General features: G+C 42.4%; 1 protein-coding gene across 1 annotated transcript in view; it reads right to left on the reverse strand.

Moving 5' to 3' along the window:
• Window positions 1–4709: 4709 nt before the first annotated feature.
• The window catches only part of LOC115246165, a 20237-nt gene continuing 5409 nt past the window's right edge, over window positions 4710–19537 (reverse strand). The window contains exons 3-7 of the mRNA XM_029824818.1: window positions 16467–16580; window positions 16178–16264; window positions 6956–7159; window positions 6639–6821; window positions 4710–6541 (exon numbers count right to left, since the gene is read on the reverse strand). Of these exons, the coding sequence (XP_029680678.1) occupies window positions 5814–6541; window positions 6639–6821; window positions 6956–7159; window positions 16178–16264; window positions 16467–16580 (1316 nt within the window). The 3' untranslated portion in view covers window positions 4710–5813. The remainder of the gene's footprint in view (window positions 6542–6638; window positions 6822–6955; window positions 7160–16177; window positions 16265–16466; window positions 16581–19537) is intronic.

The following is a 19537-nucleotide window of genomic DNA, read 5'->3' on the forward strand; positions in this document are numbered from 1 at the left end:
GGTGGAGAACGGAAAAATATCGTCGACGGATTTTTGTTTCGGTTAGCCAAACGCTTCTGCTTAATGGTTCGCGCGATGCTTGCGAAGGGATGCCCTTGAGCGAACCGTGATGGCACACTCCGATGCGGAAGAGTAAATTTCTAGGATGCACATGGGGAGAGAGAGATGGGGAAATTTTAATTCTGGCCATATCATTTTACATCCTGCGTCATTCGCAATCTCCGTAGAAGCTTTAGAATAATTGCGTAAGTATCTTTTCTCCTACTGTTAAAATTTTTACATCTGTACATGTGTGTGAAACTTGATACACGTGAGGAAGAAATTATCGAATTTAACAAAAAAAATTTTTGTTTTTAATATGGAGGCCAGATAAAAATTTCACAAATACAAATGTAAATTATCGACAGAGACGTCGTTTAGCTTTGCCCTTCTTTCTTTTCAATACCTTAATGTCAGTCGGCGTTACGAGTCTTTGTCTTGGATTCGTCCCCCTCCGGCCAGCGGTGCAAAGGGGTTTTCACCATCGCCCGAGTCGTACTCGAGGATGAAGCTTTATTTAGCAGATGATATTTACGACTTCCAATCCCGCGAGACCCTCCCAACTTTTATATTGTCTTTGGCAGAGTTACGCTTTTGGCGATGCTACCACCTCCTGCTTCGCTTCCCCTTTCATCGACTCGTTTCGTTCGATTCGTTCGTCTCCACCATTGAAAAGATGCTGCCGACGATTTGGAAAGCGCAGCTAAATGGAATTAAGGTCGTTCACGGTTTGCCGTAAAGTTTGGTTTTGCCGTTGAACATTCGCGCGAAAAGAGTAAAGGATTTCGAGACTTGTTCAGCGATACTTAAAATAGACAATTTGCAAAAAGTCGAGATTACCGTTTATCTTCGTATTTTTTTTTTTTTTTTTTTTTTAAAAAAAGATACGAGGATAACATATTTCTCCTAATAACTATAGACTATCCCATATATCGCGCGGATCATTAAATATTTCGTGCGCACGAGAAACAAATACAGGGATATATCCGCCTCACCGTCGAGCCACCCCTCATTCGAGATATCGTCGTCCGGAGCACGGGGAGTCGCAAACACCAGAAGCAAACATAATATGACGAGCGCTTCAGGCTACACACGGGAGGAACAAACCTCTTCTCTTACAGTTATTTCTGCATTGACATCTGATCCGCGTGACGTGAGAGTTGCAACGGGCTCGTCCTTTGTAAAGTAATCCTCGAGTCGGCTTCTCGTTCAAATTCATCACTGTAATGTCAAAAGAGCGCCAATGTTTATGAAAAAAATTGCGCGAAGAAATCTTTGTAAAATTAATACAAAGAGAAGAGCAATTCCGGTAATCTCGTGATTATAATCGCGCGTAGGAGTTAAGTCTGGCTTTTATCGCGAAAGAAATTGAACGACCCGGCTAATCTCACCGCCGGGCCGCCGATAGCAACGCTTCATTTTTCACTCGGCTAACCGAATTTGTCGAACTCGGACCTGCGCCAAGGGGTGTGGGATCTAATTTCAGGGCCATTCCGATGGATACCGGGCTCCCACCCTCTCCGACTGATAGTCGTGAACTATCATTTGTACGAATTACATCGCCATCCCTTCTCGCATCGCCGATCGTTTGTTATTATTAGCTCCGGCGCGCTACTTGTAATGGTTTCGTTACATCTCCCGTCTTACATCGCCAACAGATTCACGCACACGTGTTCGAGGTGTTTGATTGACAACTCCTTGCGATGGGATTCAATTTTTTATATAATACCAAAGAAAGAGGAGACAGATTTTCGATTCGCGCATAATCCGAATCAAGTCGAGTGTCTAGTCAAATTGAACGTAAAGACGATAAAATTATAGGAGATTGTGGCGAATCGAACTGGAACAACCGCGTCAAAAGAATCGGCAAAATAATTACGTCAGGCGGATATCTTTCAATCTTCCCGTCAGGTCGTCGATGCTTTCATCTTCAGGAAGCATGAAGAGGCTCTTGATATCCATTGATAGGGTCCGAGCCTATCCCGATCCGTTGGTTAGGGGGGGTGGTGGGAGAGGGGGGAAAGGGGGAATTGCACGCGGTGCGATGGAAATTATACGTATATAAGAGGAACGGAAGGTGAGAGACTAGTACGTTAAAGAAATTAGAGAGATAATTCCTCGGACGAATACCCAATTTACCCTTTCGTCCGTAGCGAGCGCCCTGGCCTTATTATCTAAAGTGCTCGGCCGGCGAGAGAGGGTAGTGGAAAAATAAAAAAAAAAAAAGAAAAAAGAACACCCTCTCCTAACGGAAAAGGCGGAGGGTCGGGCGGGGCCGATGGCAGCTTGGAAGGACAAAAAGTACTAAAGTACATCTCTCCGACCTTCTCTTAGCGAGGCGTCGCGCTATCCGGAAACTACGGCGGACGCCCCGGCGTGCTGGTAAACTTTTTTCGGCTCCTATAATTTATTTACGGCTGAGATATTTTTCTCGGAGCTTCAACACCTTCGCCGTGGTGCGGTGTGGAAAAGGGGTAAACGAGCGTCCTTTAAGCAATCCGCGCGACCTTTTCTTACTCTATCCGCGATTGCGTTTTTCCTCCTCCTCCCTTTTTTTTTATCTATACATGTCCGTGTCTGCTATTATCTCTTCTTCTTTGGTGGTCGTAATTTAATTTCGATACTGTGCGCAACTCGTTACTCGTAAAAAGAACGCAAATGAAACAACACTCTTCATATTCTTTATACATTTTAAAAAATGTTCTTTTAAAAGCATTAATTAAAAGTGTATACAGAAATGTAGAGATCTAGTTGATAAAAAGTATACTTGGAAGAAAAATAACCGATTCGGTCGATTTAGCGTCAAACGCGAGTGATTGTTGTCTACATTGAAAATACATCTGTCGGGTGATCTGTGAAAGACACGTAAAGCGCGTCCCGTTCGTCATCGTGATCGAAAGAATCAAGCCGATCAGGCCGCGAACTGTCCTGAAATGCATTTTCCTATATCCGGCGACTTGCTGGCGGCGGTTTTAGTGTATACGAACTACGCGCTATGAGAGAGGACTAGTCTTTGTCGCTATTTTGGGGAATGGACGCAGGGACGACGCGAATACGTATTCGATCGATGAATCACTCAGTACAGTGTGACGTTGACGCGAGGGAGAGATGCGAGGGCGGGGGGGGGGGAGAGCCGCGAGTTCCATGCCGGGGCTAAGGGGGTAAGGGGGATCACCGGCTCGCGTGTAGGAAGGGTTGGATGCACCCCGTGTCGCATATATATATACACGGTAGCGGCTCACCGGTTGCGGGTGCAGCCTATGCAGGTGCGGGTGTATTAAAAAGCGGGGGTGGCTGCGGTCGCGTACCAATCACCCGACGGGGATGTGGGGTGGATGAGAGAGAGAGAGAGAGAGAGAGAGAAAGAAAGAGACCGGGCTACAGGGATCGGATAGAGCGGCAACCGGACGATCGGCAGCCAGTCAGGACGCGTAAAGAGAGGCATCATATAGAGATGGTTTGTTGCGAGAGAGAGAGAGAGAGAGAGAGAGAGAGAAATGGAGAGAATGACAGAGAGAACGTTCGAGCTCACGCAGCTTGCCGTGAAATTTTAATCGTGTCGTCATTGGGGTAGTTTGTTGCGATAACCCGACCAGTATAGACATATACGGATTTTGGGAAAAAAGGGGGCGCAAGTAAGTGGAAAACCGTGGCAAACATTAGCGCTTTTTTTTTGTTAATTTCCTCGTGTTCTCGGGAACTCACGTATCACAAGTGACACGTGTTTTGCCCGTTGCATTTATTAGCGGTGCGAAAGTAAAAGTTTGTCAAGAATTATTCGCGCATTAACAGAAGAGTTCTAATATCTCTAAATATTTCATACTCCTCGTACAAATTGCTTTTTCGTCTTGGTTGACGAATGTCGAAAAATCTATAGGAAATGTCAAAATTTTCTTCACTAAGATAATTGTGACGTAAGGAATTATTACGAATGATACGCGGGGCGTAAATAGGATATGGAAAAGCACGTTGAAAAACGCGGAAAGATTTATGGGGGCGCGACGTGTCCGGTATTATTGCTCATTTGATTCGGCGCGCATCGGAAAATAATGTAGAAAATTGTTTTGCGGTCTTTTTATCTCGATTTCAGGGACGCCGGGTGGTCAGCGGGGGCGGGGGCCGGCGGGAGCGCTTTGTCTGTTTTCCATCAATCACGCGGACCTTTTCACCGCGCGGATATCGAGCCTGGCCGTTTTTGCGTGCGGTGCATCCCGCTCGATTGCAATCGCGGCGAATTATTGAATCTGCTGCATCTCGTCCGACTGGATTAGGTTGCACGCGGATCGCTCGATACACGATTGCAATTTGTCCACCACTTTATTGCGAAAGCGACTGTAAGACTATTTCAAGTGCGCAATGCGTTTCAAAGAAATATTATATATAAGATTATATATAGATTTTTACAAAATAGTACCGACATTAATTATTACAGATTAATTATATGAATTATTAATATGCTATATAATAATTAATTGTCGCGCAAAAATAAAAAAATATGCTTTTTCTATTTTTTAAAATTATTATACTCATGGTATGAGATAATGTCATTGCAAATAATAATTTTTTGTGATTGTGTAATATTTAACTAGATAATATTGCACTTACCAGTAATAACATGACATATTCTCGACGAAATCTAGAATCTTATAAGAGAATAAATCGATATCGTGGAACGGATGATATTACTTTATTTGTGATGACGTACTTAAACAATGAATGATTTTGATTAAGGCCAATAGTCACGCATACATACAATGTCGTCAAAACAATTTGTGGATCCTATGAATGATAATTATACAATAAAGTTTTTCCATGTATATATATATGTATATCAATGTCTCTTCGCCTCAAACGACAACAAGGTTGTCTCGTAAAAAAAGAGACAGCTCGATAGAGGATGTGACTTGGCCAGGATTCGAAGGATTGTGGTATTTACAACGTCAACTACTCGTAATTTTGCTTGTACCGGGAAACTAAATGTCATCTGCTACACGAGTATATATTTTCTTTACTCATCTTCTTTTTCAAAAATCATCGATGATACACAATATTTGGAGAAAATAAAAAAAATTTAAAAACGATTGCCGAATGAGAAACACATCCTGATCTAAGAAAGATTATTCTTCAGGATCATCGTATTCGCGCGCACGCGCGCTTTAATCGCGCACTCGTGTAGTCGATGAGACATTCAGGAGGTTTAAGTATTCTTAATCGGAATGACGAGAGAGGATGATGCTTAACATATATTTGAGACATTAACCTAGATATAATAATCGGAGGTTATTGTATATGTACATATACTATATGCGAACGTAAACCCTGGTTAGTCCTCGAGTCCATGACAGTTCTTAGACGATACCGCAACGGGCATAGGGATAGATAAGTAATTCCGACAAAAGATTCGTCCGAAAATTTTGATAATTAATTTCCAAGCAGACGTTTCACCGCGTTACATTGCGCGAGATGTCCTATGAGCGTGTTCTCCATTTATTTTTCAACAATCTTGACGATGATGATACATTATAGCTTAGCAATGCTAAACTACTAGTCTACAACATCGTGCAAAGTCTGCTTCCGAATTTAAGCATCGGATTGAGACGAGATCAATCAACATGCGCTATCTCTCAAAATCAAGTTTTTTTTTCCCGGGAAGAACACACGATAAAATTTATCTACAGATCATATTTACTTCAATCTTTGTCTTGATCATGGAATTCGTTAAAATTGTCGTGTTTGATGGATTCTCGCCGAGCGAGCTTATTTAGTTTTAACTCTTAATAGGGTCTCCACACCTGTCTAGGCTTAGGACTTCTGTCTCTTCGTGATCTGATGGCTTCCCGTTCGACGTCTATTCCATCCTCCTTTCTTCGCGTTGTCAGATCCTGACCGACGTTTTCTTTATCCTGACCCTTCTTCGTGCTAAGATCGACCGTGCCCTCTAAACGGATTTTCACAGTAAGATCGCCGCGACGAGCGACCTGATCCTGATCGATCTGAAGATCCGAGTCGTTCAAATTCTCTATGCTCTGCCGCAAGTGAATCGACGCTTCCTGGAAGGTAGCATCCGTGGATACGGCGTCCTCCAAGTCGCTTCTGATCGGCGAGATTCTTGGAGAGTCTTGTTCGGGTATAGACTCGTCGCTTCTGACGCGATCTCTATTCAAATCTTGATCGTTCCTATCGTCTACCTCGATGCTATCGTCGGGACTATCTAATCCGGATCGACGTAAAACGCCTTGATCATCTCCCCGTCGCTCTTCGTCCTTCGTACTGCTCTCAGGACTGTCACTGCTGCTTCTGAGTTTTCTGAGCTCTTCCAATCGGGCCTGATCCGGCCTTTGCAGTCGCTGCTGGGCCATTCGTAGAGCCAGAGCGTGCCATTCCGGCTCCAGGATATACTGCTGCGTGTGGTACAGAGGGTTATAGAGCCAAGAGGATTGCGGTAATAATGGCGCGAATATCGACCCAAAGATGGATCCCGTGGCACCCAGCAAATGAAGACCTGTGTTACGAACAAGACAGTCAGTTTTTTCGGTCCATGTATGAAAGAACACGGATATCATGTGGATCGCGAGGATCGCGTGTATCTCGATTTTTACCTTGAAAGTGTGAGTGATGCCCAGACGGGTTGGGCGTCGTGGTGGTGGTTGACTCGGCGGGAGGCGTCGACGCCGTCACGGAGGCCGTCGTCAACAGACCTGGTCCAGGGTTCCCGGGTGACGTTGTCGGTGTCACTTCTCGCACGGATACGCTGATAGGACCCAAGTCGCCCCTTGCGGATTCTTTTAGACATATCAATTTACACGCCCATTAATCGTTCAATCTCTCGCTTGAGAAAACGCTGATCGTGTTATTTAAATAAGATGTGTTCTCTTCGAAATTTTTATTTCTCGCTAAGAAAACGTCGCGTCATTACCGGCGTTAGGTCCGGGCAGTCTCGGGGATCTTTGTTCGATGGCATGGTGGAAGGGGTTGAAGGCCGATGCACCAACTGTTGGTTGCGGATGTGTGTGCGGATGGTGGCCGGGGGGAGGTGGAAGACAGTGCGGTGGTAGAGATCCTCGAGGTAACCCGCCCCATCCCTGGCCCGCTCCTTGCTCAAGACCCAGGTGTTGCAATCCTGTGCAATCAAAGAAATGCAGATTACACGTCTCCGAGGATTCTGTTTATTCAGCGTCTCCGCTGTCATCGCGCCACGGTGATCTCCATATCGCACGGAAATGTTTGCAGTGGAAGATGTTCGCGTTCTCCCTACATGGTAATACTTATATTCGTCTATGCGTATATATCTGAAAATCTTTTGCTCTCTATCTTATACATTAGATATTTTCAAACAGAATATGATCTTTTAGAACTGAGTAACACAATGTAGACGACAGTATCTGAAAATGACTGATACGATCATTTTGTGACAAGACGTAACATATTTCTGGGCATCACGGTGGGCGTTGTATAATTTTCAGCAGGCAAACGGTGATCGACTGGCAGTCCGAGTCGTAGAAACGCATCCCTTTGACGTAGAGGCGGTTTTGACGTGGATGGACAGTTAAATTTATCCAACAGAGAATTCAGAGAGACGATCGATCATCTTTTTTTCGATAATAGCCAATATCGCGTGGCCTCGCAAGCATGTGTTTGAATGCAATTAAATTTATGACATCAAAAAGTTCGTCTGATCGTGATCGGCTGACACAAACCAACTGACATAAATCTCAGACCGCTGCCTTTTTGTGTTGTTTGTTCATTTATGAAACAACAATTAATTCGCCATTTGCCAAAGAGCAAAATTCCCTTCTTTTATCACCCATATTTACAAAAAAATAGAAACCATTGTTTCTTTCAATTTATATTATATAAGCGATGTAATGTGACTGATTTTCGGCATGTCGCGCGATGCAAAAAGAAGGGTGCAAGAAGCAACTCGCGTGGTGATCGACGTGTTATCGGTTTTTCGAAAGACCTTGATCAATAACAGATTATGCCGTCATCTGTGCGGAGCAGTTTAAAAATTCCGTGAAAGCTGCCGCGCGAAGCCACCGTGCGCGAATACGATGGAGAGGGGGCTGGGATGGGGTGGGATGGGGTGTTGGAGTGGGAAGAGGGGGGTGGTGGTGGTGGAGTTAGGGGGTTACGGCGGGGTGGCAAGCAGGGGAAAACAGTTTTGTCGAAGCGGGGAGAATTGTCCGGTCACTGGCACGAGGGCGTAACCACCGAGACACGCGGATCGCCCCATTGGTCGCACATACGCCCCCACCCTTCGCGTTACACCGGATGGTAGGGCGCGAAAAAGCTCGGTAGGGGTCGTAGGGGTGATTTTTAAGCTCTCTTTAAGCCGCGCGCGCTCGCCAGAAAGGACACCGCGCGCTATCTCACGTCCTACCACACCGGCGTGGCACACTGAACAGGCCAGAACCGGTGAGGGAGGCTCTCTCGTAGCCCTCCTACTTTATGAGGGGGATTAAGAAAACGATAAGAGACGGGCGCGAAAGCACCGCTGCCACCGAGCTTACGAAGGCCAACGGACGGAGGCTTTCGTTGGCAGCCAGCATGAATAAGAACCGCTTCGGTAAGCTCTTCAGGCACCGGGATTCTTAGGTGACGGCCACGACGTGCGAACATCCTTTGATAATAACTGACTATGAGTTTCTTCCTCCCTTGTTATGAAGCAATCGGGTTTAGGTAGTGGCCTTAAAAATAATTTTCCATCAGTGTCGTTGATATATATATATATAGTTTACTCATAAACGGCAAGAAAAGATTAGATTATTGTCTTTGTAGCGATAAAATACTTGTGCAATAAAATTACACGATAAGATAAGAAGTTTTAAAGAATTCTGTTAGTTTTTTATTATTAAAACAATATATAAATTGAAAAAAAAAATATAATATATTTGTTTTGGAATATTTTAGAGAAATATTTTAAGAATACTTGGCAGCTCCTCTCTTTTTTGAAACATCTTGCGCATGAGATGAAAATTTTCGATACCGCCACGCATTCTTTCCAGAGAGAAAGCGGACGTAACATATTTTCAATTTAATAAACCCCGAAAATGCCATGCACCCCCTTTCGACGGAACTCGCGTGCCGGGTTGGGTTCGGCTGGCGGGCGATAATTCCGAAAACAAATGAAGACTAATGAGGGGTGGGCCCCGACGAGATCTCGCGGGAGACGAAGCTGAAAGGGTTTCAAGGAGCCGCCGTTACCCTTTAAGGGGTGAGAAATGTTAAGCTTAAACGTTACGGCCCTAGGGTTAGTTGCCTTTGCGTGTGCCTTCCATCGGGGGCTTTAAGGGATGATGTATTATCGAGCAGCGTGCTCAAAATGTGCTACGTACTTTGGTCGCGCCGTTCCCGAGATGCGGTAATGTGACGTCATGGGTAATATGAGCTTTTAAGCGTAGCTTTATATACGTTTCGCCGCCGACGCGCCCGCGGAGTGAATTAAATTTGGTCACGTCGATTACACGGAACATCTCGTCGGCGCGAGACGCGATTTCGAATTTCGCGATCGCACTTTTCGCATCCGCAATTATTATCATTATTACCGCAATATTATATGGCAGTTCCGTCGAATCTGAAAATAAATTAACTGCGTAAAATTGTCTGTCCTTTCCAGTATGATACTCCTCGGCGTCTTAAGTTTTACGCGTTCGCGGCCATGAAACTTAAAGAGCGTCTTAAAGACGTTGATTCGAAGCCTGACACGCAGCCTGTAAAATGAAGGGGGAAGCCCTTCAAGACTTCTCTTCGTCTTAAACCTTCTTGATTTTGCCACCTCGAGATACATAATAAATTAATTCGCGTATTTTCCTGTCTACCTTATCTATTCAAATCTATGCAAAACAGGCGTTAAAAACGCCCTTCTTGCCGCTAAGGCGTTAACCCTTGCGGAGCTCGATTTCTCCCACCTTCTAACCTCTTTGCTTCCTCTCTCTATCTTTCTCTCTCTCTCTCTCTCTCTCTTACTCTCCGACTTGTTCATTGCTCCTCTTTCCACTCCGCGTGTTCTATCCTCTAGCTACTGCCGGCTGGATGTCTTTGCACACCCACCCTTTGCGCCCGTTCTCATTATCGCGTCGCAGCAACCCCTAAAATGCCACCCTGGAAAGGTCCCTGGCACCGATCTAAGCTCCACGAGGAGATATTTCGAGAAAGGACGAGAGAAAATTGCTATCTCTCTCTCTCTCCACTTTTCTATCTTCATCTCACTGCCGCGAGATTTTCTCTTTGAAGTCGAGAAAGAGCGCAAAAATGATGGATCTTTTAAGAAATTGGCGATGCTCAGCGATGCATAATTTTTTACTTATCTTTACCGTTTATTACATTTTATGATTATATAAATAATTCAAATTTTAATATTGATGACGCTGGTATATCATTAGTCATTGATTCTACAAGTATATGCCAGAAAGTTACATAATTTTATTAAAGTGTTAAAAATTAATAATATTTAATCATATAATTGTGTGTAATAATTAAAGCTTAGATATATAGCTTTTTATGTATATTATTAAATAATAGTAATTTTAATAGCAAATATTGATTCTATAACAGTGTATATTGCTTTCATTTTACGACAGTACATACGTGTAAAACTTATGAGAAAATCAGGTTGAGAATGAATATCGATTACAAGGACATTGTGAGACGCTATCAGGTTTCTATCTCTTAGGCTCGGTGGATTTTCGTGTCGACGATAGGAAAGGAGACGAGAGAGGAGACCGACCCGGCTAGAGAGAGCGTCATTAGTTACCGTCGCTTCCAGAGAAAGGTCCCGGTCGCCGGACCTGATTAAAAGACGGAATACCCCGGGACGGAACGCCCTTGCAAGACGCGCATGGGGGGTGAAATGTGACGCGAATTTAAAGGATCCGCAGTGATTCGACACGGGGGTGGACAGGAACAACCCTTAAAAAGGTTCCCTTTAAGGACATATGCCCGAAGGGTTGCCGTTGCGTTCGGATTTCCGTGTATATGTGTAAAAAGGCCTTTAAACGCGTCGCAAATTAGGTACGTCCAAGTTTGAAAGAGAAACATAATGCAACGATCGTAGCAGGCCGCGATAAAACTGATTGATCATGATTAAGCGAATCAGCGCTCGGCAAGATTTACGCACATTTTGTGCTGTCATATTAATAGCGGTACATTTATAAAAAATAGGTTTCAAAGTAAAGTTTGTGGAAAATGAAGAATTTCGTATTTATCAGCTTTTATAAATTATATGTTTGGTAAGAAGAGGGGGAGGTCTGCTTTAAAGAAAGTCACGAATTTACTGCAAAGCGATCCAGGAACGAAGCGACAGTTTTAAACTGAGCGTTCCTAACAATCTCCCCCAAATGAGGTAAAGGCCACCTTATTGAAACAGGGGTCGCGATTTTTCCGGTTCTCTCTCTCCACAACCTCTCTACCCGCTACCCAGCCTCTCCCTCGTAGGCGGTTAATTGACACGAGAGAGCGGAAAGAGGGAGGGCAGATTGGGGCTGCACGAGCTGTTCTTGTTAACTCGAATCTTGGCACCTCGCGATTTTTCATCCCCTTAGCCGGACTGACAAAGACGACGGACTCGGCCTCCCGGGAGGCGCGTGATCACGGTGTTTTCGTTCGTGGACAATCTCAGCGACGATCTGTGTGATGTCTGTCACCGGATACATTAATTTTCCATGAGCTTGCTAACGATCGCTTCTGAGCGATTGTGAAACTTTTAAAAATTGCTATAACGAGGAAGAGAGTCAGACATATTTACTTTCTCTGTTGAAATATTGCCAAAATTTAAATCTTTTTACATACGAAGAAATACTATCATTACATACTCACTACGACAAATGTAAGTAATTTTTGATAAAAATGATACGCTATATAATATGTGTATTACAGAATTTTAAGATTCTTAAAAAGAATGCTTTTGTGAAAATCATAGACATTGGTTTTTAAGCATAATATAAATATATTTGCAAAATTAATTAATTATACCGAAAGAGTGAATGATGTGTCATTTCGATAAATTGAGGTTGATGGAAGTCTTTTAAATTATTGCCAGACTTTTTTGACATTCGAAAGAATACTATCTTTACATATTCACTACGATAAATGTAAGTATTCTTTTATAAGAAAAGATACGCTTTATAATGTGTGTATTGCAGAATTTAAAGAATCTTAAAAATAATGCTTTTGTGAAAGTCATAGACATTGGTTTTTAAGCATAATATTATTTGCGACATTAATTATATACCGAAAGAGTGAATGACGTGTTATTTCGATAAATTAAGATTGATGGGAAAGTTTTTAAAATTATTGTTAAACGTTTTTGACATTCGAAAGAATACTATTTTTACATATTCATTACAATAAATATAAGTAACTTTTGATAAAAATCGATACGCCATATAATGTGTATATTGCAGAATTTAAAGAATCTTAAAAAGACTGCTTTTGTGAAGATCATGAACATTGGTTTTAAGTATAGCATAAATATGTTTGCGAAATTAATTATACCGAAAGAGTGAATGACGTATCATTTCGATAAATCGAAATTGATAGAAAAGTCTTTGAAATTATTGTCAGACTTTTTTAACATTCGAAAGAATACTATCTTTATATATTCACTACGATAAATGTAAATATTTTTTTATAAGAAAAGATACGTTTTATAATGTGTGTATTGCAGAATTTAAAGAATTTTAAAAAGAATGTTTTTGTGAAAATCATGGACATTGATTTTAAGTATAAATATGTTTGCGAAATTAATTATACCGAAAGAGTGAATGACGTATTATTTCGATAAATCGAAATTGATAGAAAAGTCTTTGAAATTATTGTCAGACTTTTTTAACATTCGAAGTAATATTATCTTTACATATTCATTACGATAAATGTAAGTAATTTTTTATAAGAAAAGATACGCTTTATAATGTGTGTATTGCAGAATTTAAAGAATCTTAAAAAGAATGCTTTTGTGAAAATCATGGACATTGATTTTAAGTATAGCACAAATATGTTCGCGAAATTAATTAGATCGAAAGAGTGAATGACGTATCATTTCGATAAATCAAAATTGATGGAAAGGTCTTTGAAATTATTGTCAGACTTTTTTAACATTCGAAGTAATATTATCTTTACATATTCATTACGATAAATGTAAGTAATTTTTTATAAGAAAAGATACGCTTTATAATGTGTGTATTGCAGAATTTAAAGAATCTTAAAAATAATGCTTTTGTGAAAGTCATAGACATTGGTTTTTAAGCATAATATTATTTGCGACATTAATTATATACCGAAAGAGTGAATGACGTGTTATTTCGATAAATTAAGATTGATAGAAAAGTCTCAAATTATTGTCAAACGTTTTTGACATTCGAAAAAATACTATTTTTACATATTCATCACAATAAATGTAAGCAACTTTTGATAAAAATAGATACGCCATATAATGTGTATATTGCAGAATTTAAAGAATCTTAAAAAGACTGCTTTTGTGAAAATCATGGACATTGGTTTTAAGTATAGCACAAATATATGTTTGCGAAATTAATTATACCGAAAGAATGAATGACGTATCATTTCGATAAATCGAAATTGATGGAAAAATCTGAAATTATTGTCAGACGTTTTTGATATTCGAAAGAATACTATCTTTACATATTCGCTACAATAAATGTAACTAATTTTTTTATAAAAGAAGATACGCCATATAACGTGTATATTATAAAATTTTAAAGTTCTTTAAAAAAATTCTTTTGAGAAAATCATAGAGATTGGTTTTTAAGCATAACATATATATATATTTGCGAAATTAATTATACCGAAAGAGTGACTGACCTGTCATTTCTATAAATTGAAATTGATGGAAAAGTCTTTTAAATTATTCCCAGACTTTTTTGACATTTGAAAGAATACTATCTTTACATATTCACTGCGATAAATGTAAGTAATTTTTGATAAAAAAAGATACGCCATATAATGTGTGTATTAAAGAATTTTAAGGTTCTTAAAAAGAATGCTTTTGTGAAAATCATAGACATTGGTTTTAAAAACATAATATAAATATATTTGCGCAGTACAAAATGAATTATACCGAAGGAATAAAGGACATTGTCATTTCGATCAATTGAAATTGACGGACAAGACGAAATTAGAACGGTGGATATCTGAGATCAGAGGGAGGTAAAAGCGCATCGGTCCGTCCATCGGACTTTGGCGCTCTCATGAAGCCCTTAGGGAGCCCATAAAATTCGTCCCTGCTGTCGAGGTAGGCCCGAACGAAATTTAATAACATCCCCCTAGTTACACCTCAATGGGCACCTTAACAACCCTGCACGGCCAGCCACTTGTCCTCGCGTTCCCCCGGTGATGCTGTTCCCTTTCTCCTTATCAACCCTCCTAGCGTAGATATCTAATAAACCGCCTCTCTCTTTGAACGTCCTTACCTAGTCAGCGATACCCGGCTGACCCGGCTGACCGGTTTCGAAAGTTGGAAAGGTGCTCGACTGACCGACCCTCCGTCGGACTGAACGGAGGCGCAACCTATGAGCCGAATGGCGAACCCCGAGCGAAAGGGTTGAAAAAACTCGCGAGCACACATCACTTGAAATAAACTGATCGATATTCGTCGAGAGAGTACCGTTTGCACCCGACTCGGAACACAATGTAGGTGACCCAATTGCGCAAATACAATTTATCCGTACGATGTGTTAAAATCGTATATCCCAATAAAACTCGTATATCTCTGATGTAATTTGCACCTTTTAATATTGACAAAAAGCTTGGAGATCGCTTTTGATGAAATTAAGTCTGTCAAGATTATCGTAATCAGATTTTCTGACATTTTGACATCCGATACAAAAATCATAACAGTTTCTCATTCTTTTTTAAATATCGTTTAAAATTTAACGCTCAATTTCTAATGGATTATTGATTTCTGAATGTCATCGATCATCAAATAAATCATCGGTCAGAAATTGTTTTGAAACATGAGTCCGCGGAGGCGGCGGAAAAATCGTGACGGCGAGAGACGCAAAGGGAAGAAAAGTTAAAGCTCCGGCGTATTACCGGGCGCGGCAGTGGCTAATTCTTGATTGAGCAGACCGTGGGGTGGAGGGGGAGCGGGAAGGGGGATACGGGGTATGGACGGGGGTAGCAGCGAGAAATCGACGGCAGGACTGCCATCCCGTAGTACGCCTCGGGGATAGGAGGGAGCGAAGCTCCGTTAAGCCGCTTATCATGCCGAAACAATACACTGTCGGTGCACCAGTATCAGTACCCGACCCTCACTGCTCCGGGCTAGTCCCATCAAAATTTGGAGCTTCGAACGAGTTTCAATGGAATTCGTGCCACCCGACTGTCCTGTCGAACCGGTTGGATACCTGAAAACTTTTTCGAAAACGCTCGCGACGATGAAACGTTTAAAACCCCCATCGTTTATATCACAGCGAATGCATTACCGTCCCGAAGAAAGAGGCTGATTAATCGCCCGCTAAAAACAATCCCGACGTACGTATTTTATAATTCGTTTAATGTGAAACGTTAGATCTCATGTATTCATTAAATATCTATTCGCGAATAATATAAAAAGTCGTGATATATACGTATGTATCAAAATAATGTAGAGAAATCTTTGAATTTGTTTGAATTGTCAAATACAATACGGGAATATTTTAGCCGTGTAAGAGAACCATTCGATGACGAAGTTAACAGAGCCGAAGTTTATTCGAGAGCGACTTTTCCGTAAGCGGGGATCGAGCAGCTTCCTCGAAACGAAAAGGCAGAGTTCGCACGCCTGGGGCTTAATCAGAGTCTTCTCCACTTAGAGGCCGGTGGCAAAACTCAATTTTGAGTCGGTGCCTGCCGACGCTCAATTTTGACACCCTTCGCAGCCACGAAGCCAAACGCGCGCGAGAAGAGGGCGTCGACCCGCCTGGCCCGCCAAAGTTGCCTTCCTCCCGTGAGGGGCACGGTACAGGGTTGCAAACTTAGTTATCTATCGACGGGGAAACGTGTCGAGAGAGAGAGAGAGAGAGAGAGAGAGAGAGAGAGCGAGAGAGACAGAGAGAAAGAGAGAGACTGGAGCCTCACCGGAAGCAGGTATTCGCGCGAACCCGTCGCGACGAAGGAGGCCACGTGTCTTTGATTAGAGACTTACCCGACAGCTTAAATCCCAACGGGTCCTGCGGGTGTCCGAAGGGGAACGGACGAGGCCCGAAGTGAAAGGGATGAAAGGCCTGATGTCCTGCAACGTGGGATGAATTCATGAATCAACATCGATGGTGAATCGCGACTGCTCGGCAACATCTTATATACTTTTTTTCCGTCTCGCGATATGTCTCGTTAATTGGATTCTTCGAATGATTTTACCCCCATCGATTAGATAAGAGCCTCAGTATGGAAAAAGTTACCGCCGCATTATCCTCCGTGGATAAAGTTGTACTCACGTGTCTTCGAACGCGGCTCCCTGGGACCGTCCACAGTCACCTTGATCGCCTTCGACAACGTGGCCACCTGCGGCGGCGATGTCTGCAGCATGATCGTCAGGGTGAAGCTCTTCCCTGAAACGAGAAATGAGAATTGAGGCGTCGGGCGGCGGGGAAAGAATTATCGCCCGGCGGTAAAACAAGAGAGACGAGAGATTCTCCCAATGGGAGATCATGCATATTCTCTTGCCTTGGCTTCGTTGCCAGATCAAAAACCATAAAGGCGTGGACTTTATAGCGCGCTCCTTGGTTTGCGTAGACTCTATTATTCATGTCCAATTGGCCGACCGCGAGAGAGAGAGATACTCACAGTACGTTCAATTTTTCGTGAACCTCTTCGCTTTCGCGACTTGTGTGTTTAATTAAATTTTATACTTTATGAAAAAAATTATATGTTGATGTAAAATAAAATATTTTTTTTTTATAAATGTTTAACTATAGCCGTTCTGTACATTTTAATTGATTAAATATTAAATAATCGTAATTTTTGCGATTGATATTCGCGGATCAAAGTTTCTTGGCGAATTCAACTCATTGCTATCGTGACAGATATGCTCGATGGCACGCACGTGCGAAACGGCAATGCGTTCGCGCGCGGTCCGTTCGCTGGAAACAAAACACAAATGTGCCGGAAGTAAGGGGTGAAAACGAGTGACGCCGCTGCGTCGATGTTTGTTCCCGCGGATAGGCTGGAATATGTTAATGCCGCCGGCATTTAAACGCGATTCCCTGAAATACGCCAGTCTCTCGTCACGCGCGATTTCGCCGTTTTACCTTTCGACGTGTCGACAACATTCGGTAGCCCGATAGATGAGATATCCTAATCGATTATCTCGAAATTTTCAAACGGTCGACATGTCCGAGGAATATATTTTGAAATATCGCTTTTTCATATCACAAGAAAATATACTATTACTTGCATTATTTTTCAACGATTTTTAGGAGGATAAGTATAATCTGTATCATTCTGTATTCGATATATCTTTTTAGCAAAATTGTAGACTTTGTTTCTCGACTGAAGGATGCCACACGATAGGCCAAAGTGTAACTCGTCTAATTCTCTTAGCATAAATATCTCTTCTCTCTTACTTAGTGCGTTTTTCAATTTGCTTTCGCACGTTAGCGCGTTTTTTTTTTTTTTCTTTTTTTTTCGTTCACCAAGTCCCGCCGATGACCCGAAACAATATCGGCGAAAGCGTAGATGAAACGCGACTCGTAACTGGTCCGGCCGTTTACTAAATTTCGATGTTTTCGGCACAAATATTTCAATCGATGACGCGCGCATCGCGCGGAATTCGTCACGCGTTCGACGCGTACCCCTCCCGCCCTCCCTCCCTCCTTTCCTCCCCCTGACCACCTTCACCCCGGTAATCGCGCGTATACGCAAAATAAAACGCGAGAGTCACACACAGCAGTCATCTCGTCGCGTCGCAATAACCGCGCGAAGAAAATAGCAGCGGCGACAACGAGAGGAGACACGTGTATGTATATTATTATTTTTTTTTTTTTTTTTTTTTTCAGCCGAATAAAAATGCCCGAATTACCTCTAAGAAACTTATATTGAATCTTAATTTTTAGCGTTTCGTCCGCGCGTTCACTCGAAGAACGCGTTGTATTTTTTTTTTCTTTGTAAAAAAGGATTCTACCCTTATAAGATCCACCGTGACTTAGCCCATATTAAAAGCGCGCGCGGCTCCGCGACAATAATAAAGTTATACAGCTTATATAATGGTGCGCGTCGCCAAGTGCGGCCGGTAAACGTACACGCGCTCGGCGGTCGGGTAGTTTTATTTTATGGTGGCGCGGCCGAGCCCCCTTCTTCTCCCCCACCCCCTCTCCCCTCCTCCTCCGGGTCGGTAAACGACCGCGTTTTTACGGTGAACCACGACATTTAACCCGGCTTTACCCGCCCGTCGCCGGACTTTAACTTCGCCAAGGGTGCCGGTGCCATTTCCAGCGCGCGCGCCTCCCTTTCGCGGTGATTGGCCGCTATTTTCGCGCCACGCTCCGTTTCACAAGATCCTGCCAAATAGTCAAAATTGATTTTACACTTCGCGCATATCGAGTTCTCGAAACTATTATTTTTCACGTCTGGGTATTAAGCCGTCCCATCGATTTATCGTTCTTTCATTATTTTTCGAATTTTATTAGAATTTTTTTTTATTAGAAATTTATTAGCTGTCGCTTTCAAAAATTATAATTCCTAGCTTATCTCTTAAATGATGGAAAGTTTGTCGTTGGGTATCGTCGAACAATCACGTTGGAAAAATTATTTAATTGACGCATGAGCGGAGAATTTTTCTCAAACTCTTGCGCGTCGATTAAGAATTTCACCGATTATCTTAGCGTTTAAATAGCGATATGTCGAAACGTTGTTTCGCGACACTAGACGTGGAAGATCTCGCCACAGAGATTTCGTGGCTGAGAGGTAACGAGACCGAAGTTTATTGCAGGCGCGGTGTCAGGCGCGGCGGCAACGCAAATCAGGGACGATGGCAGGCATTTTGAGGGTGTTTATGAGGCATTATGTGTAACTCGCTGGAAGAACGATCTCTACCCTTCGGGGTTTACAGCCTCTCTCCGGTCCTCTCTTCCCCGGCTTCCACCTACGTCTAGCGAAATTTCTAATTCATCGGTTGTACACGAGCCGGGGTCAATTGCACGTGAAAATCGCCTTTCTCGCGCTCTCCGAAATTTTCCTGCAATAATCCTATTATGACGAAATATTCTGATTTATCTCGTAATTTATAAGATCGGAAAATACTGGGCGTCCTTTTTTTTTTTTTTTGAACGTTTTCTCTTTTCGACGCTTCTTTATGCGTCGAGGATTTCGATGGTATCCTTCGTACGCGCAAACAAGCCTGAAAAAAATTACTAATCCACGTGTATGTCGTACGTCATTTTTATCCCACAAAATATTGCTTGGTCGCAGACTCGATCGAGAGATGGATCCATAAAGATTATGACGTTCGAGCTGGCTGTAGAATTTTCCGTCACGCTAGACTCTTTCGAAAGATTTTTCAAGAATTTTT

Source organism: Formica exsecta, unplaced genomic scaffold (assembly GCF_003651465.1).
Source record: "Formica exsecta isolate Colony F162 unplaced genomic scaffold, ASM365146v1 scaffold139, whole genome shotgun sequence".
Taxonomy (NCBI): Eukaryota; Metazoa; Arthropoda; class Insecta; order Hymenoptera; family Formicidae; genus Formica; species Formica exsecta.